General features: G+C 36.2%; 2 protein-coding genes across 3 annotated transcripts; one reads left to right on the top strand and one right to left on the bottom strand.

The window, feature by feature from the left end:
- The first annotated feature begins 9717 nt into the window (after positions 1-9717).
- On the top strand, positions 9718-11286 carry LOC110691245 (probable carboxylesterase 6). Its single transcript, XM_021868158.1, has one exon. It carries the CDS (start codon positions 9953-9955, stop codon positions 11006-11008), a length of 1056 nt encoding a protein of 351 aa, XP_021723850.1. The 5' UTR covers positions 9718-9952; the 3' UTR covers positions 11009-11286.
- Positions 11287-11781: 495 nt separating this feature from the next.
- On the bottom strand, positions 11782-21424 carry LOC110691244 (serine/threonine-protein phosphatase 2A 65 kDa regulatory subunit A beta isoform-like). Of its 2 annotated transcripts, none has more exons than XM_021868157.1 (13): positions 21200-21424; positions 20210-20620; positions 19381-19627; positions 17136-17248; positions 16570-16649; positions 14277-14418; positions 14087-14167; positions 13703-13807; positions 13096-13278; positions 12789-12881; positions 12416-12555; positions 12267-12333; positions 11782-12177 (listed from the first exon to the last, which is right to left on the bottom strand). In XM_021868157.1, exons 2-13 carry the CDS (start codon positions 20600-20602, stop codon positions 12058-12060), a joined length of 1764 nt encoding a protein of 587 aa, XP_021723849.1. In that variant the 5' UTR covers positions 20603-20620; positions 21200-21424; the 3' UTR covers positions 11782-12057. The 2 variants fall into 2 exon arrangements, with proteins under 2 accessions (XP_021723849.1, XP_021723848.1); XM_021868156.1 differs by having other exon boundaries at positions 21051-21267.
- Between the last annotated feature and the right edge of the window lie 92 nt (positions 21425-21516).

Genomic DNA, 21516 nt, shown 5'->3' with positions numbered 1-21516 from the left:
TCTACTAAGTTTCCCAACAGCTAATGCAATATCCGGTCTAGTACTAGTCATGGCATACATCAAGAATCTAATTATCCTTGAATATTCCAATTGGGAAACCGTTTTCCCTGAATTCTTAACCAATTTAACATTAGGTTCCATGGGGGTGTTCACGGGACACTTATCAAACATATTAAACCGTTTGATCATTTTCTCAATATAATGAGATTGATTTAAAATAAGTCTACCATTGTCCCTAACAATCTTGATTCCCAAGATGAAATCCGCCTCCCCCAAATCCTTCATCTGGAAAGATGAGGTTAAGAATTCTTTAGTCAATTCTACTTGTTGTAGACTTGTACCAAAGATAAGCATATCATCAACATATAGACAAATGATGACACCATGACCTTTGTCATCAAATTTGCTATATATACACTTATCTGCTTGATTCACTTTGAATCCAAAGAACAAAATTGTGTCATCAAATTTCCTATGCCACTGCTTTGGTGCTTGTTTAATTCCATACAATGACTTAACCAATTTACACACCTTATTCTCTTGTCCCTCCAAAACAAACCCTTCGGGTTGTTTCATATACACTTCTTCCTCTAGATCACCATAAAGGAATGCCGTTTTGACATCCATTTGATGGATTACTAGATTGTATACCTAAGCCATTGCAATTAATAACCTAATCGAGGTTATTCTTGCAACCGGTGCATAGGTGTCAAAATAATCAACACCATGCTTTTGCCTAAAGCCTTGGATAACCAATCTGGCTTTAAATTTCACTATGGAGCCATCCGGTCTCCTTTTCCTAGTGAAAATCCATTTGCAACTAAGTGGTTTGCAACCGGAAGGTAAATTCTCTAAGACCCAAGTGTTATTTCCCATGATGGAATCCATCTCATCATTTATAACCTCTTTCCAAAATGCACTATCTTGGGAAAAAATTGCTTCACTATAAGTTTTTGGGTCACTATCCACATTGTAGTAATATGGAGTAGTGGAACTAAGGAAATCCCTAGATCCTTCAACCAAATAAATTATGAAGTCATCTAGAGGATTCCTAATTTTCCTTTCTCTAGTACCTCTCCTCAATTGAGGAGTTTCAACATTCTCATTATCGAATGTTTCTTCATGAGATTCAAGTTGATCATTCAACTCTACTATCTCCCTATCATTGGCACTAATTTGTAGATCTTTCGGTCTACTCATTGATGAAAATCGTTTTTCATCAAATATTGTATCTCTTGACTCAATAACCGAATGAATCGATATATGGTCATTTTGTTCTATTACATAGAACCTATAGGTTTTGCTATGCTCAGCATACCTATAAATATGCAATCCAAGCCCCTTTCATCGAGCTTTCTTTTCTTGTTGTCGGGCACTCTTACGACTGCCTTACAACCCCAAACCTTGAGATACTTCAAGTTTGGCTTTCTCTTGTACCAAAGTTCATAAGGAGTAGATTCTTTTCCCTTTGGGAACCCGGTTAAGAATGTGACATGCTGTCAACATAGCTTCACCCCAGAACCCGTCACTCAAACCTGAGTAAGACAACATGGAATTAACCATTTCTTCAAGAGTTCTGTTTTTCCTTTCAGCTACACCATTTGATTGTGGTGCATAACCAGCTGTAGTCTCATGAATTATACCCAAAGATTGGAAATAACTTGGATCATAGTATTCCCCTCCCTTATCAGTTCTAATTCTCTTAATAAATGAATCTACTTGCAATTCTACTTCCCTTTTGTAAATATCAAATTTGGTTAAAGTTTCATCTTTGGAATGCAAAAGATACACATAACAAAACCTTGAATAGTCATCTATAAAAGTGACCATGTATCTTTTGTTCCCCAAAGAAGGCGTACTATGAAAATCACACAAGTCACTATGGATTAGTTCTAAAATGTTAGAACTTCTCTCAACTCTTTTAAATGGAGTTCTAGTGATCTTGTTCAACATGCAAGTAGAACACTTATTAGGAGAAATATCACAACAAGGAATTAACTCTTGTTTGGACATAAACAACATTTTATTATAATTAACATGTCCTAATCTCGAATGCCATAAATCAAACAAACTTAAATCAACTTGATTAACATTGTCAACTACATTCAAACATAAATCATCATTACAAACATGCTTGTTCTTTAATGAAAGCTTAAACAAACCATTATCCAAGTAGCAACGACCTATAAACATTACACCCCTAGTAATTATGCATCTATTAGCTTCAAATACTAACTTATAGCCAAGACTATTCAGGGAAGGTCCGGATACAAGATTTCTATTAATTTCTGGAGCATACAACACATTCCTAAGAACTATTGTAGTCCCCGAACTAAACATAAGCTCAACTTGCCCTCCTCCAAGGACCTTGATGATAGAGTTGTTCCCCATGTAGAGGTCTTCTCCATAAACAACCTTTTGAAAGGTTTTGAACCAATGCTTACTCTTGCACACGTGCCTTGACGCCCCCGAATCAATCCACCATGATTCCTCATCCTGTACCATAAAGATGTTAGGATCCGTTGCATTTAAATCCAAACCGGAATTAAATTCAACATCATGAAATGGATTACCTTTCATGGATGGGTCCTTGCTTCCAGAAGCACGACCCTCCTTGGCTTTTTCCATCCTTTTCTTAAAGGAAAAACAATCCTTCTTGCGGTGTCCAACTTTACCGCATTCCCAACAAGCAAACATTTTATTGTTTGCTTGCCTTTTAGACCTCCCTTTGGAAGAATTATCATTCTTCCTCTTGAAGCTAGAAGAGACTTTAGCCCTTCCTTCATCTACCATATTCACGGTAGATGAGCTAGGATTTCCATCCTTAGCTCCCTCCATGGCTCGAATCCCCTCTTCAATTTGAAGGTGGGTGGCCAATCCGGACAATGTCATGTCCTCCTTTTTATGTTTCAAATCATGTTTAACACTTTTCCAACTAGGGGGCAATTTATCAATTATGCTAGAAACAACAAATAGCTTATTCATAGCAATACCATGTTGTTCTAAGCTACCATAGATACGTTGCAACTCACGAAATTGATCCATTATGGATCGACCATCAACAAATTTATAATTATTAAAATTACTAACCAAGAATTTCTTGCTTGAAGCGTCTTCCATCATGTATTTGCTCTCTAAGGACTCCCAAAGCTCCTTAGCCGACTCCACATTTTGGTAGATATCAAACAAGTCATCCTCCATCCCATTCAAGATGTAACCATGACAAATGAAATCGTCGTTGTCCCATTTCGATCTTTCCCGAACGGATTCCAAGGTCTCATTCTCATGTTCATTTGGCCTTGGAATATTTATAACATAGGCAACATTAAGAGATGTAAGAAGAAAGTACATCTTCTTCTTCCACCTCCTAAATTCAACACCGTCAAACCTCTTGAGTTTGACGAAGTTAGAAGTAAGTTCCTTCACACTAGACATACTTGACAATTCTAAATTTAATCCCTTTAGATTGTTAGGTTTACAGTGTATTCAATCTAGAAAACACTTAATAAATTGTGTGGGACAAAACCTAAATAATGTGATTACACTAACAATGTAATGTAGTACAAACAAACACAACCAAGGTGTTACAATCAAGTATTATAATATCAAAGAAATTACAGAAAATCTTTAAAAGAAACACTAATATGAAGACTTAAACACTTGCCTATACTCCAAGCCAATCAACCAAGCATGAACATGAGAATTGCAACGTCCCTTGAGACTATGATCTTGATACTCTGTTAAAGGCGTATGAATACTTTCCTAAAGGGATTAATTTCCCCCACACGGTGCTTGGGTTAATCCGGAAATTCCCTTTGAGATACAATTGACAGCCCTTTCCGTTCTTAGCACAAAGAATCGAAAACAAAGATGAATGATTCTCGAAGAAGGATAAAATCAAAAAGTTTTTCTCAAAATAGTTTGCAAGAAAATTTAGAGAAAATTGGAGAATTCTTGGGGAGAAGATCATAAATATTGTTCTGTCTGTTTTTCTAAGATTTCTTTTTTTCGTATTCACGAAAATCCCTCTTATAAGAGGGTCAACCGTCAGCAAATAACCGCAAAACTGGCTAATGGTGCGGGCGCGACAAACAAGGCGTGGACGCGCCACAACTAGGCGCGGGCGCTCCTCACTGACGAGCGGGCGCTCCTCTTTTAGGAGCGGGCGCTCCTACCCAGAATATGCCTTTGATGAAAATTTTCAGTGAGGGGCGCAGTTTGAGTGTGACCAGAGGCGCGGGCGCGCCATTAGGAGGCAGCGCGGGCGCGCTAAAACTTGTGCGGCCTCGCCTCTCACTTTCATCTTCCATGGTGAAATCCAGAGAGGTACGCGGTTTAGACGCGCTCTCATCGCGGCCGCGCCTACCAGGCGCGGTCGCGCTTTTCATGGGCGCGAACGCGCACCATACAACACTTTAAATTATCTAACAATTAAGAGCAATTTTATATGTCTTAGGGAGCGGTGATTTATGTGAAGCGATGGTCATATTGACAGAGTTATATTTGGGGTTCGGTTTAAATATTCCTCGTTGATTACGAGTAATAGGCGGTGAGGGGGGTGGAGGTCTAGTGGGTTTAATTGGTAGGAATCCACACATGGGTGGAGGTGAATAAATGGGGTTGGGCTATTGTGTATGAATGGAAGGGGAAGGTGAGTGGGCTGATGGGGGGGGGGGGAAGAGGGCCCATCAGCGTGAGAAATAAGGGGGGGGTGGGCTGATATTAGGGGGACTCCGCAATTGGGCCGCGAGAGAGGGGTAAGGGCCACAGGAGGCCTGCGGAGTTAACTGACGTGCTGGGGATTGCGGGTCAGGTTGCGGTTGGGCTTCGTGAGATATATGCGGGCTGCGGGTTTGCTGTGGAGTGGTCTGGGAGGGACTTTGATTCCAAAATGGAGAAAGCATGGGGCTAGGGTCCGTATTCTCAAGAAAACCATAGACTTTGTTTCGAAATTTGTTTAAATTACAAAACGGAAAAGTAGACTCATCAAAGATGACATGACAGGAAAGAATAATTTTGTTCATCGAGAGGTCTAGACACTTATATCCTCGATGGTTAGTAGGGTAACCTAAGAAGACATAAGGAGTGGATCTTGAGGCCAACTTGTGTGGTGCCGTGGCTGAAAGATAGGAAAACATTGACAACCAAAGACTCTTAAATGATCATAAGAAGGTGTTTTGCGAAACAAGGGTAAAGCTGGAGTGTCATTAGCTAGAGTTTTGGTAGGCATGATGTTAAGAAGGTACGTTGCCGTTTCTAGAGAATCTTCCCAATAGGAAGGGGGAATTGAAGCATGAATTAGAAGGGTACGAGAAATGTTATTCAAGGTTCGAATCATGCGTTCGGCCTTCTCGTTTTGAGAGGACATGTGAGGACAAGAAAATCGGAAAACTAGACCATTAGTGACACAAAAAAGTTTAAATGGGTCGTTATCAAATTCTCTTCCATGATCACTTTGGAATGATTTTATTGGCCGTTCAAATTGTGTTAAAGTATAAGCTCTAAAATTCAAAAAAGACTCAAAGAATTGTGATTTGAATTTCAATGGAATTATCCACACAAAATGAGTAAAATCATCCAATAAAACCAAATAATATTTGTGACCATTATTACTACAAATAGGAGATGTCCATAAGTCAGCATGAATAATCTCAAAAGCGGTAGAAGTAGTACTATTAGAAGTATGAAAAGGAAAACGAACATGTTTTTCTAATTGACAAGAAACACAAAAAATAGAGTCGTGTTCTTTATTACAAGAAATTAAGTTTCTAGACCTAAGAACACTTAAAGCTGGATTTCCCGGGTGTCAAAGGCGATCATGCCAAGTGTGTGAAGATGTAACAATGAGTGAGGTAGCAAGACAAGTGGATGGATTGGTAGTGGTTGTGACTGGATAATGGTCCCCCGAGCTAAATAGGTACGAAGATCCTTGATAGAAAAATCAAAAGGGTCAAACTCAATAGATACAGAATTATCGGAAGTAAATTTTCGTACAGAAATAAGATTTTTTGCAATTTGATGTGCTAATAAGACATCACGAAGTGCAAGAGAGGGTTTGGGGTAGGGTAATGTAGTATGAACATAACCTGTAACCGGAATGCGATGACAATTAATAACTAAAATATGATTATTTGTGCTCAAATTAAAAAGAGGCATGAGAGTACCTGAATTGTTGGTCATATGAGACGTCGCACCGGAGTCTACATACCACGAGTTGTCTTGCGGAAGACTCATGGTGGAAAAAGAATTACCTAACTCTGTAGGAGTCACCGATGGCCCATAACTCGAAGCTCCATAGGTGGGATACATTGTCTGAACCTGCTGTTGCGGGAATTGGGCCGCATATGCGGCTCTTGGTGACTGAGCATTGGGCCTTGACGGGTTTTGGGCCTGCTGGGGAAACGGAAAAAGAGCAGGGGCCTAATGAAAGGACGCTGGCTGTTGGGCCCAATTTTGAATTTGACCCCATTGAGGGGCTTGTTGGCTTTGCTGTTGCTGCGAAGCTTGTGACTGCTAGTTGGAGTCTCGGCCACGACCTCGACCTTTTCCCCCTTTACCGGAGCCACCTCGACCTCGACCACGGACGGTTCCCCTGCCGGAATTCCCACCGCCTTGACACTGTTGTGGTTACGAGGTTTGCTGAAGTTGCTGGGCGGTGTTTGATGCGGTGGCCGGTGCAGTGTGTTGGGCTACAAAAGCCGCACCGCTGCTACCTTGGTCATGGGAGCGTCTCGTCTCCTCAAGAAGAAGACGGGACCGAGCGGACTCGAAGGATGGCAGTGGATTGGTTTGCTGGATTATGGTAGCGACGATGTCGTAATCCATATTAACAAGCCCGGAAACGATTACGAGCTTTTGCTCTGTCACCGGTTGATCAACCGCGACCAATCGGTTTTTCAAGTTCTTTAATTGCTAGCAGTACGGAGAGACGTCCGAGAAATTTGACAGGTGAAGGGCATGAAACTGATTTTCAAGGTATACGACTCTTGTGTTTTTGTTATCTTGAAATAAGTCCTTCAACTTGTTCCATAGTTGCTGAGCAGAATCTCCTTTATAGAGTACGGTTTCTAAGAGATCGACGGAGATGGTGCCATAAATCCATTGCTTGACAATGGAGTCAAGACGAAGCCACAACGAAGAAGAAATATCAGTTGGACGTGCGATGGTCGAATCAATGTGATCAAGGATGTTAAAAGCTAAGCATGGCAATTGACTTCAAACAATTCCACCCAATTGGAGTATTGAACTTTTTCCTGATCAAGAATTAGAGGAATCGCATTCTTGATGTTATTGACTGAGAGGGCTGGATGAAATTCTATCGAAGGTGGAGGAGGTGGTGGTGCGGAAGCTAGATCGAAACCTAAAGCTCTGATACCATGTTGGATTTCGGGAAAATTCCTCAATCTGGAGTGTGTACCATTGATCAATATATATAGAGTTTTACAAGACTCGTAATCTTAGTATGACAAGGATACATAATATATATAAATATTATCCTAATCTGCGATAAATATTATCATAACTATAATATCTATCAATTAGGAACTTTCGAATGAAACTAGTTTGTGGCTCGGGTGATGCCCCGGGTTTTGTTTAAATACAAAATGAAAAAATTACCTTAACTTTGAATAATATTTTGAAAACATTATCTTAAGTTTTAAAATTAATTCAAAAAGTGAAAAAATATATATGGGAATTGAAAGAGAGATTCAGTAGTATACATGTATATATTACTCTATGCAATTGCTTAATTGGTATTTAATCTAGAAAATTACTCGTACCATCCATGGAATCAACAACCATGAGTATTTGATTAATTTCTTACAAATTAATTTGTAGTTTATTATTGTACAATTATTACTTAGAAGTTACATTCTAGAGAAAAATTAAATATGAAAGTTACACATGAAAAGTTTTAGAGTGATGACACATATAAGGTGACACATAGCGATGATGTAGCGTCAGATCATAATGATGCAAAAGTGACACATGGAGTTACCATGTTGTCTCTTTGTGTTTTAATAATATTATAGATAAATGTGGTTATCACATATTTAAGTATGCACTAGTTAGCAGTATTACAGTTTTGATATCATTATTAATAAAGTTAAATTATGGAAGTTTATTTATTTGTATTGTTTTTCTTTCTTTTTTTTTTTTAAGGAATTTTAAATCATATATAGTTTTGTTGAAGCAACGTCTGATAATAATCAGATTTCCACAAACACAATAAGATCTCTAGTTAAAAAAAAAAAAAAAAAAAAGTAGTTTATTGGGATACATGGAATACTGTTATTATTTTGACTATATTATACGGAGTATGTATTCATGGAATAAACACGTTAAATAATCGACTTTTTTGCATATTATATTTCCTCCTAATCGTTAATGCAACTATGCAAGTAACAATGTAACATGTCTCATGTGCTTTATTAATTGTTAATTATCAAATCTCATACATCGTGATAGCTCCTTTATGTTTTATTTTTTATGTGTTCAGTATGTTTGTAAATTTACAAGCTATTGGAGTGATGCTTATCGTTGTTCTGAGTTTGTGACCCTACTCGAATACACAATAATTAATTCTTAAAAACGTGTGGTTGAAAACAAGGAAATCATAAAATTAATGTATGATTGTCAATTTGTCATTGAGAGAATTTGTCGTTAAGAAAGATAGCTGTCATAATCAAATGTTGATTTCTATAGTCTAAGTTCACACTCTCTATAATAGTTAACTGTTTTTTTTTTAAAGATAAATAATACAAAAAGTTTGGAAAATCTAATCAAGGAAGAGGAGAGTTCGGTAGGGTATAGAATTATTTTCTTTGGATTTATCTTCTTTATTTAATTTATGTAGCCGTGTTAATTTTTCTTGCTACTAGTCGTTTACTTAAGATAGAAATTAGGAAAATTTATCTTATAATTTTTTAAAGTTCTTATATTAGGCTTTTTGTTAACTGATTTGTTTTAGGTTTTCCATACAGATTATTTCATGTACAATTAACCCTATAAATAGGGGTGAGAAATCAATAATAAAGTAGATTTTTTAGTTTATAAAATCTAAATTGTGAGATTGATTCGTGTGAATTAATTTTTTGAACCGTTGCTTTTCTTCTTGTTTAAGTCAAAAAGATTAAAACTTTATTGAATTAGGTTTATCCCAAATTGCTAGTATATAAACGCGGTTTAATCCACATCGGTTCCATAATAAAATCAATTGATAATGGTAAGAGTAACTCTTCTACCTTTTATGATGGTGGTCATTTCTCTATTCTTTTTACAATATGGTACACTAACAAGTGAGATTAAAATGGATTTTAACATTAACCATTGGACACAAATTTTCTCTAAAGGAAATAAGATTGTGACAAGACAAATTAATTCGAAAATTAACTTGCTGTTGAAGATGCTATACATGTTTAGTTTTTCTATATCTTAAATACACCTTTAATTTGAAATCGACTTATTTGACATAAGTTTAAACTTTTTACTAATATAAATATAAAGGTCAAATGTTTATTATAAAAGTATAATTTGATGAATTAATGCATTTCACGTTTACCAGTAACTGTAGAAAGTTGATAAAGACAGCAATCACTGTATACGATAGGAACATATTAAATAAAACTAATTATGCAATGAAAAAAATAAATAAAAAAAAAAAAAAGCAAGTATAAAGTGGAAAACATGTAAAAATGAACAAACCGAGTTAACCGACCCACCAATTAAGACCTTCCTAGAAACCTCATCACAAAATTTTGGTAATTGTTAGCTAAACATTTTACAGATGGCAGTCAATAAATGAATAATATTTAACTAACTCATCTAATATATAAATTGCTTATTCTTGACTTAGCTTATAATACATCTTCCCTACAATATAAAGGAATTATTTCACACCCTTTTATTTCATTTTTTTTTTCAAACTACTACTAAACTTCTTTTAACAACCATGGTTGTGTCCAAACCTGAAAAGATGGTTGCCATGGCCTTAGATCACAACCTTAGTCTTGAAAACGCCACGAAACCCGAGGATGATCATCGAGGGTCGATAATCAAAGAAGTCGAAGGGCTAATCAAGTTGTATGAAAATGGTTATGTAGAGAGATCACTTAAAGTTATGTCTTGTGTTTCTCCTTTCTTGGCTCAAGATATTGAAGTCAACGCACGAGATGTTTTTATTGATAAAGTCAACAACATTTGGGCACGTATATATGTTCCAAAATGTAACGATTATGAAAAATGTAACAAGTTTCCACTTACGATTTACTTTCATGGAGGTGGGTTTTGTGTTGGTTCAACTGCATGGAAATGTTATCACAACTTCCTTGGTAAATTATCATCTAAAACGCGGTGTTTGATCGTGTCGGTAAATTACCGTTTAGCCCCTGAAGACCGCCTCCCGGCGGCTTACGAAGATGGAATGAAGGCCCTCATGTGGGTGAAAAAACAAGCTACAATGAGTCAATTTAGTGAATTTTGGGCAAAATATTGCGACTTTTCTAGCATATATTTGGGTGGGGATAGTGCTGGCGCAAATTTGGCATATAATGTGGCCTTAAAACTTGGTACATCTGATATTAGGCCCCTAATTCTTAAGGGAATTATCTTAATACAACCATTTTTCGGAGGTGAAGAGAGGACTAACTCCGAGTTAATTAAGGTACAATCGCGTAAATCAAAATTGAGTCTAGCGGCATCTGATACGTATTGGCGATTAGCATTGCCCTCGGGGGCGGACCGAGACCATCCATGGTGCAATCCTCTAGGGAATGGCACAAGAAAATTGGAGAATATGAGGGTTATAATATGTGTAGCTGAGAAAGATATACTAAAAGATAGGAATTTGGACTTATGCTCAGTTTTAGCTAAGAATATGGGCAACAAAGTAAAGCATCTAATTTCTGAAGGTGTGGGACATGCATTTCATATTTTGGATGACTCTCAATTCTCAAAAAATCGTAAGATGGAAATGGTTTCTCATATTGTGGACTTCATTAACGAATAGATATTTAACTAAGCAATTATTGTTAGGAGTAGAATTTACAAAAGATTTAAGGGTAGAATATTTTTATTTTTTTAATTTATGTTTTTCACTATTTTATTTGTATAATTGTAACTTTGTAGAATTTTTAGATTACTATTTTATACACCAAATAATCTTTGTAATACTAATACTACTATTTTATAGGCTACTAAATTTTCTACATAATACTCTATAATTTTCCATGTACTAATGAATATCAATTCCTAGTTCAGTTCAACTTGTTCTCAATTACTTTTCAAATCTACCAAAATTTAGGTAATATGTAGTAAAGGAATAGTGTAATTGAATCTAATTATTTTAAAACATCTTTGAGTTTAATCCAATCAAGTCTGAAAATAGGTAAATAGGATGAGAAAGTATATACAGTACTAGAAAAGAATTGTAAGTCAGTTTAGTATTTCGTTTTGCTGATTTTTAACGAGGGGCAAGCTCTGGTTACTCTTATGATGCCATTGTTGCAAATAAGGTGAATGAAACATAGCTGGATCGATGAAGATTTGTTACTATTAACGGAAGGGAAGATTTCCATTGAGGTAACACGACATAAAAGAACATAATTTACAGATACCCTTACAATCAATAACATCATGTAGGAACTACGAACTTTTAGAAATATAAACACTTGGTATTAATACATTATGGTACTATGATTGGAATTATGGAATTTTTCTCACCAACATAAAACAGGGCCACCTTAATTGAGAAGATAGGTGCAGATAAAAAGATCGGCAAAATTCATGAACAAACCAGAGGCATGGTTTTCAACTAGGAGTATTATTAAATAATTTGTACAAAAAACAAAGAAAAAGAAGGCCAAAGAAATGGTACAATTAATAAGAGTGCACTCTGAGAGCTCTCTAAGGTTATATCATACTCAGACACGCAACTAGCAGAACCTAAAACTCATGATTACAAGAAGATATGTTTCATCTGAATGCTATAGAAACTACAGCGCCTTTCTGCAGACTGAAGTATACCAACCTTTAAGAACCTCATTCAGCTAGCTTGCCTTAACTAGACATCATCACATGATCAATGGATTGGAGCGCTTGGTTTGCAAAGAAACGAACATCAACATCAGGGTCCTCATTCAACTCAACTAAACAGGGTCGAATTGTTTTCTCTATTACCTGCATTAAAAGTAAACCCTCATGTATAATCAGGTACGCAGCTCAATAGGATAAGACTAAATGTTAAGGTATGAGGTGCATCTACTTACAGATTGATCAACAATTGGTACAAGGGATTGCAACACCTTTGCTACATTGAACTTTATGTTGGGAACCCTAAACAATTATTAAAAGAATTAGTCAGGAATCCAACACCAAAATAAATGTGAGAATATTTTACTACTGATAGACTTATTACCTGTCTTTTGAGGCAGTTATCACAACTGGCAATAACTTTGTGCACGTAATTTCAGAACCCAAGACAGGAGCAAGTAGAGAAACTGCATGCAAAATTGTCATCCGGTACAGATAGTGTGGATTACTCATCATCTCCAAAACCTGCCAGTTCAGATCAGATTGACGAGTAAATCTCAGCAAAACATGAAAAAATAATTTGAATACATTGAAGAGCCATAGTGATTTTTGAGGAATTGTTGAGGTACCAATGGGGATGAGGTTCAAGGACTGCACCAAACTGCCAGGTGCAAGGCGAGATAAACTCAGCCAGTGCCAGTAGGCAATGGATAATTTTGGGGAGGACATATGAAAGAATATTAACTCAAAAGCTGTACCTGTGGAACAATGTGCTGCATGGCCCACTCAGGACCAAATTCTTCTGCAAGGCGCTTCACATTATTAGCAGCAGCATCGCGAATAGAGTACACCTACAATGTGGGCCTTGTCAATTATCACTCAAATACTTGAGATCAAGCTAAAAATACAATTCGTGAATAGCATGTTCAGGAATTCAGATAACTAGGTGACTTGCTAATGATTTATTCGGTGGAAATGTAGCGGATGAGAAAAACCTCAGTTTTAATTGAAAGATGAATGAAATCAGATAAAATTAGAGAACGGATCAGAAAACTTGAATCTAACCTTATCCTGCAACCATTGCATACATAGGGCACCAAGTTTATCATCAAAAAAACCAACACCCAGTTGGCTTGCAAGTAATGGTATGTACTCTATAATTGCAAGCCGGACTCTCCAATGTCTATCTTCAGCAAGCTCCACAATGGCAGGCAAGAGGGATTGAGACAATAGATCAATGCCAATAACCTACAGAATAGCTTCAACATGATTAGAGGCAGTAAGAAAATTAAAGCAAATACAGGGTAACTTTTTCTACAAGCTAAAAAAAAAATATCATATAAGGCCACTATATATTTGGGTGTCATGTCATGTCAAAGGATCCAACAAACTACACTCGACGTACATCAGGGTGTAGAAGTAACATGATTTACATGTCTTGGAATAAAATTCACTGGCAGTTTTTGGTTAATAACTTAATTTTCCAAATAAATAGCATTGCAATCATGAACAGCCCTTAAGCTGGCATAAGTCAAGCCATTAGGACATGTGCTGGTCAACCACCAGCACAGGCCACTACCAAATCTAGATTTGCCACATGTACATTCTAAAGGATATACAAACATAACAGGAAGTAAGGGAAAGAACAGCAAAAATACACTGTTAAACAGACCTGATTTACTTGATCGAGCTTGCTGATTATATTAAGACGAACATCTGGGAATTCGTCCTTTAAGAGGGAAAGAAAGATTGGAAGAAGTTGGTCAATCGTGGCATCCTGCAATACCACCAAATCAATTCCATTCAGAAAGTGGTAAAATTTTCAAGCACATCAACTGGAGAATCATAAAGAAAATTTCTCTAATTCATATAACTGAAATTTCAAAATGAAAAATAAAACAATCAAAGAGAGAAAGTTGCATGGCATATTGACTTATTGAGTACTAAATAAAAGAGTACTCAAATGAAACAAAGCGGCAGAATCCTTTAGTCTTCCATCATAACTGGAAGATAAAAACAGTAAGCAGAGTAGCAGACTAATTCCTTATATTTCTACCTTTCCTAAAACAGGGGCCATTCCCATGATCACAGATGCCAAAGCAGAGCGAACATGCTGAGAAGAATCAGATGACAAGTCCTGTACAATACCATAAAAACAAATTTTAATAAAGCATACCTACCATTATTAAAAATGTTCACAAATAACAAAAGTTTACATATAAAAATTATTTAATATAGTCATATACCTTAACACAAGGCAGAATATGTTGGATTGCGAGCTCAGGACTCAAAATCCGACAAAACTTAGTTACTTTACCAGCAGCTGCAATACGTACTTCAGCTTCATTATCTCTAAGTAGTCGTACATATGCAGGAACTAGATCCGTCCTAAAACAATTGTAGGTGAAGGAAATATGTTAATTAAAGCTATGAGGAGTCCAGGATCAACATGTTACAGATTAGATAAATAAACACAAGGACGTAGGGAAAAAAAAAAAAAAAAGTATAGACACACAATGTTCAAGCCAAAAAAAGGAATAAAGGAGACAGAAAAAATTTAATATAGCTAAATAATTGTAGATGAAGCAAAGCAGATGACTCCCAATATACACAAGCCCCTTATATCACATCAAACACCCAAGACAATGGCAGAAGTATACTAGCACCAAATGTGACCACTCTCCAAAATCTAACAAGCCATTCTCAAGCCAAAGATCACCGACACAAAGCCTGCTAATCACAATTGATAAATAAAGACAGTGAACTTCAGCCACTTAACTCTTACAGAAGAGTATCCTGATGAAACTGTGAGCCTTCCTGGGAGTCCAAGCTTTCTTGTGATCCTCAATAGATACGGTATATCATTGTAGCTCCTTCATCCTTGAAAGCGCATCGAATTAATCCAAACCATATGCCTTCTTAATTCTAACAAAAAGGCAATTCTTATTTTCTAGCTTAAAGCCAGATCAGCCATTCCCCAAAAAACTAACAAAAGTTATCAATCTTTTCACAGGACCATTATTATTACTATCTGTGTGAAAATAATTTCAAGCCAACTTATCTACTCAACCGTCTGCCATTGATATTTGAGAAATGTAGAGATCCCAAAAGACATTCAGAAACACAGAATCACCAATAAATAGCTCCTCCTAGAATCTTATAACAAAAACCAGCATAGTAAGACAACAATATACAAAAAACTGATATAAGTACTTCCTATGTTCCATAATGATCTTCACTCTTTCCCTTTCATGGCATTTCATAAAGTCATAAACCTCATTCTCTCACTATCACATTCACTCTCCTATTTAGAAGCAAAGAACACTCACTCCTTCCATAGGCTTCTATAACCACAATAAATATGAAGGTCATTATTATACAAAGGGAGTACCATACAACCCATATGTTCTAGGCTCCTAGAACTCGCTTTGAAAGGATAGTGCATATAAATACTTCAAAGCAAAACCCTAACAATACGCTCCTTTCATTTCATAGAATCTGTCTACGCTCCTTTCATTTTATAGATTTTTTTTTTTTTTAAATTCTATATCAATCACTAAAATCATCAATCTTCTATTAAATCTCAACTGATACTTTTTGTCAATTATAAATGCCAATAGCTACTAACTCCTTGGTATGTGCGCATAGCCTTGAAAGAACCAATCATATCAGTCAGGTCAGGTAAGTTCACGTTCGGTAAAAGTCAGTTTACGGGTCACTTTAGGGTCAAACAAATTTTCATTATATTCAGATTTTGATTGAAATACTGGGTTTAAGACCCTCCATACTCAAAGATTACTGATTTGGAATGGAGGGAGTAAAAAACAAGTACCACAATGAGGTTATGGTCACAATTTTGATAAGAAAAATGTAACACAAATTAATATAACCAATACACTGAATGATTAGCGATTAAAGATCCCAAGTTCAGAAAGCCAGCTCATTTGAATAGGTCATAAGACAAGTTAGAATACATGAAATGACTTGCATGGAAGATCTTATAGGATTAGATATACCAAAAATTACCAGAAACAATTGACAATGCAGCTTCCCCTTAACTAGAAAAAAACCAACTCGGAATTACTATCCAAATACGATTTGTTAAGGATGTCATCCCATAACTCAAATTTTCACAAACAACCTTCATATTCTTAGAGCGTCAGATAATAAATTCGACTGCAAACAAGTCTTGTCGCTAATGAAACACAGCAAAAACATACAGACACATCTAGGTGGGCCTAATTCCTATTAAAAAAAAAAATTACTAATATGATTCCAATCAAAGCCATAATCCTGGTGAAGGCATTACTAGTAAAGTTAATGCAGTTCATAAATAAATTTGGAAGAAGCAAAGATCAAAGAGGTAACAAACTCCCCACAGGTCAACGTACCACACCCTTTCAATAACCCAAGAAAAGCAATATAATACAGGGGTCAAGAGCCATAACCAACAAAGCATACTCTTCCAATTCTACACAAGATGCTTTCTGAAATTAAGATTTCAAGAAAATAATAGAGCAGTTGAGATCCAATAATCACCTTGTCGGCTCAGGGCCAACAGCTTCGCAAAGTTCATACAGTTGGTTGGCAACCATGTACCGCACACGCCAAGACTTATCCTGCTCCAGCACCATAAAACAGAATAAGGTTACCAATAGAAAAGCTAGATTTTCCAAAAATGCTTCCCAAGCATAATCCATAGACTCATTCGCATCCTCTTCATTCAACAAGATACCAAAGTTTTTGAAAAGCAAGAATATTTTCAAAGTACACAAGAAATCTACCTTAAAAACAGCATTCAACATTCTGTAACAATTACATTCGAGTATGTATTTCAATATAAAGATACACAAATATTCCAAAACCTCTTAAACAATTTATTGAAATTTTTGGATAAAAGAACTAGTGCACATGCACAATCATGAATAATAGTATGTTCCACTGCACCTTCTCTATAAAAGAAATAATGGGCAACAAAAGAAACAACGCAGTGGAAGTAACAGCCACTTACCCACAATTGAGACCATGATCAACCCACAGTTGAATAATATTGCTAGTGGAACATTGAAATACATACAAAACAATAAATTAAAGAAGTAAATTACCTGAGAGAAATTAACTATAACAGGAAGTATATGTGCAACACAATCCTGCGGCTCCAACAACTCCCCAAGTGCAGCACAGCCCTCAACAGCTAACAAGCGCACAGAGTCCTGATCTATAGTGAAGAAAATTCAAATAAGCACTCATAAGGGTAAAGAATGGATGTTTTGAATACAGAAAAGGAGGAAAAAGGATTTGCAGAATGCAAAAGATGCGAGTTTAATCTCATAATTATCAACCCTAAGATGTTTTCAACCTTTATATACCAAGATGACCTCAAACTTTTAGCAATTGGGGATTTTAGTAGCACACACAACGAGGCAAGTAGCCACCCTAAAATCACCCCTATTCTACACTCTATTCAAGCTAGTAACAGAATTTCACTCCCATATCCCTACAAGGAAGACTTCCAAGATGCAGCAAAGTCAAATTCCTCATCCACTGTCATTGATATAAGTAATGACACCAATAAGTAGTTAAAATAGTGATAGTAATGAGGATGTAAAATGCCATAGTTCTAACCGGACTAGGGAAGTGAAGTGGAATTATGTATAAAACTGAACTATTTTGAATGTTTGTAATTTGATTAGTATAATTCTCTACCCTTAGTGGTGCACCTATTAAAAAGGTTTTCTATTCTTATCTATTCCAAAATTATTTATGTATCTAGGAATTGTAGGCTCTATATCATCAAAGTAGCAGACCAACATAGTAATTTGGCTAATACTAACCCTTTTGGATCATTTAATGAAAAGGCATTAGCACCAAGCTACTATCATTTGATTAGTTTGATCCAACATCTATCTAGTATGTCAACTCCTAGATACACAAGGCATGTCTACATGCAGCATAAAAATTTGAACTTAGTTTCATAATCCTCAACCCTAACATTCTTCTCCATCTATGAACCATTATAAGCGCCCTAGGGCTGTGCCCAAAAGACGTATGTAATCTAACGTTCTTTCACACTAAGGGAGCGTTTGGTATGAATAATGAAAATGGAATGGTAAAGAAACAAATAAGAGAGAGGAAAGGAATTATTAAACTCTTATATTTGTATTTGTTTGGTTTAATCATGGAAAGGGCCAAAGGGGTCACTTAAAGCTTACTCCCTTTCTTTTTGTTTGAGGAGGGTAAGGGTAATGGTTACCTTAGGTTTTAGAGAGGTAAAAAATAGGTGGAAACTATTACCCCTAGGTAACTGTAATTGTTACTCAAACCTTCTAACCAAACACTTGGTAACGATAATGGTTTAATTGAATCCGTTTCCAATCCAAAAAACACTCTTACCAAACATGCTTATAGATAAGCTTGCAATGGAAATATTTTATTCTTTGGCTTTTCAAATATCCTTACAGATTGACAGCGAACAAACTAGCTAAAAGATTAAGCCCCCCAATAGAATTATGAGAATCCGAGTCTACATTTCTAATTGGGTTATATTGTAGATCTATCCTCATCCTCTACACAAATCAAGAGTCTCCTCCATACAAAATGTTCTAAAATAATCACCCACTCCAGCTCTTGCACCTCCTCCCTCCCTCTCACAATTCCTATATACTATTATTATCATCAAAATGATTGGTAATTTTATTGAATTGTTTATTGTAAAGTGAAATAAGTTGAATGTTATTTTATTCATAGAAATAGTGCATTGGTCATTGTAAAGTGAAGTTAGTGGAATGTTTGAATGAGGGGTGGTGATAAACCTTAAAAGTGGTGGGCCATTGTGTAAGATAGAAAAACAATTAAATATTAGTGGGTCATTGCCATTTTTAGTAATGTGTCAATTATTTAAGAACAGAGGGAGTATTACCGTATTATTGGCACATAAACTAGCTATACATACAATTTTATATCAAGGTACAACCACATAACATATTTGTTTAAAATTGTAGATGGGTTCATCATTACATAGCTCACCTCAGTAATTTGCTAATCATTGCCTATGGTCTACCTTGCTTTCACACAAATCCTTGGCTATCTATTACTAAATCAACTAAAGTAGCTTTAAAGTTTGATTAAACAATTCTAAATTCAGCTAGAGTCTTCAATAGAGAAAATTAAAAAAAAGAAAAAGAAAAAGAAAAGAAAAAGGATGTAAGGAAACAGGGGAGTCAACAAATCAGTGTTATGCGACAAACAGTTCCCTCATTTCAAAATTAAAAGAATCTGAACAGATCATTGTGTTGGGATGACTAAAAAAACAAAGATCAACGAAGAGGGAAACAAGTGAGAATCACTAACCATCTTGTGTTAGATCCTCAAACATTGCCATAACATCAGTCTTCAGATGAGTGGGTTCAACAGTTGCGGCAAACTTCCCCAGATTTGTGGCAGCAGATCTTCTCACCATTGGCATGTCATCTTGACATAACTGGTTGAATATTGACCTTAACTCAGTCTTCAACATATCACGGGCACTTGGATAAGCAATGTGAAAAAGTCCGCAAGCAGATACTCGGGCTGTAAACCATTCTCCTGCTGCCAATCTCTGTAAAGCGGAAATGTTTAAATTGTGAGTTTTCAAAGAAATACAACAGCACATGGCCATGCTTTACACTATAGGCTTCACAATTGATCAATATTAAAAGAAAAGAAAAACGTTTAACAGCAATCACAGATACATCAGCTCAAAGCAAAGAGTCGAGAATTTGAGATGCACTTTCATTTCTTTTTCAAAGTACTTCAATTCAGCATGATGGGGGTACTTTACTTTCCCTTCCAGAAAGAAAGAAAGACAACACATTCTACGAGCTCATATAATTATTCCCATTAAGGTTGAAATTTGGCCATGATCAGGGATTCAGGGTGAAGTAGACTAATAAAGATTGGAAAGTTATACCTATGACTCTATGAGATATAAAACTGAAGAAATAGACACTGAGGAGCAAACACTAACTAGCACGGTACCAAATCCCTCATTCAATGAAATGCCTAATCCAATTCCAACACTAAGTTCTGAGAGTTTCGATCTAATAATGTAAGATTCTATAACCAATAGCCTCGATTCTCAATTAATACAAAACAAGCACCAATCATGTAACAAAATATACTTATAATAAAGGAAATTTACCTTCACTAAAGGAATGAAATAATCAACCAAATCACTTTCCCTCATCTGGGATCCAATTCTACTCAACGACTCGACAGCTTTGTCCCTCACACAAGTCTCCTCTACTGTGCAAAGCGTTTCCAAGGGCGGAAGCAAAACATGGGCATGCTCGACACCACCAACATACGGTATAAATACACCCAATTCCTCCGCCATCGCCAGAAGAACCTCATCATCATCATCATTATTCTCACTCAAGAATGGGATCAACTCTTTCCGGGTTCGCTCCTCTCCAAGGGCACGAGCAATTGTAGACAGCCTCCGAATAGAATTTAATCGTAGCTGTATATCATCATTTTTCAACTCATCTATCAAAACAGCAATTGGATACAATGGCTCATCCATTGTAGACATTCTATCACAGAGATTCTCCTGTATCCCAAAAAACAAAAAAAAAGCCCATGAGAACTGACAATAAATCACAAGAAATATAATATCTCAAAGATTTGATGATCATAAGTCCCATAATTTTCCCCAAATTTCTCAAATACCAATCAAAAAGAAAAATTAAAATGTGCGGCAGAAAATTCTAAGGCCCAAAAGGCGAAAACAAGATTGAGACAATCATCCATATTTCCAATTTTCAATTCATGAAATGATAAAAACAACACAAAAACATTGAGCTAAAAAAAATTTACAATCGAAAAATGGGATCTAACGAAAACCCTAGAATTCAACTTCACCACCTTCGAAATTCGTGCTAAATCCAGCTAAAATTGGGAGAATTGCATGAAATCAAAGATAAAGAAGCTCAAAAACATATGAATCTCAAATCATATCTAACATTTGCAAGCAATTATACCTCGAAATCGAAAAATCGACGAAAGAAAAAAGTGAGAAAGAAAAAATCAATGGGATTTTATATAAATCTGAATTAATTTTGCTGGAGATAAAAATGAGAAATTGGATAAGAAAAAAAATAAAATGGGAGGAGAGAGAAAGAAGTAAAACCGGTTGGAAAAGGTGATTCCCGCCGGCTAAGGGTGTTATACCAAGGCGCGATCTTGCGTTTGCGCTCCCTAACTTCGGTGTTTAGAGCATATCTTTAAGGGTGAACATTTTAATAGTTCACAATGAGTGAACAAATAAGGTGGTGGCTTAATGGCAAACTCTTTAATTGTTCATGTTGAGTGGTCATGGGTTCGATTGCAGGAGCAAGCACTTGCATGAATTAATTCGTTGTGGGCCCCACCATTATTTTGGACTGATATTCATGCAAAACGAAGGTCAGAAAAAAAAATAAAAATCAGCGGCTGGGAGCGCGCCAC

Source organism: Chenopodium quinoa, unplaced genomic scaffold (genome assembly GCF_001683475.1).
Source record: "Chenopodium quinoa cultivar QQ74 unplaced genomic scaffold, ASM168347v1, whole genome shotgun sequence".
NCBI classification, from domain to species: domain Eukaryota; kingdom Viridiplantae; phylum Streptophyta; class Magnoliopsida; order Caryophyllales; family Amaranthaceae; genus Chenopodium; species Chenopodium quinoa.
Note: the sequence above shows the minus strand (reverse complement) of the source record. Positions and strands in the feature narration are given on the sequence as shown.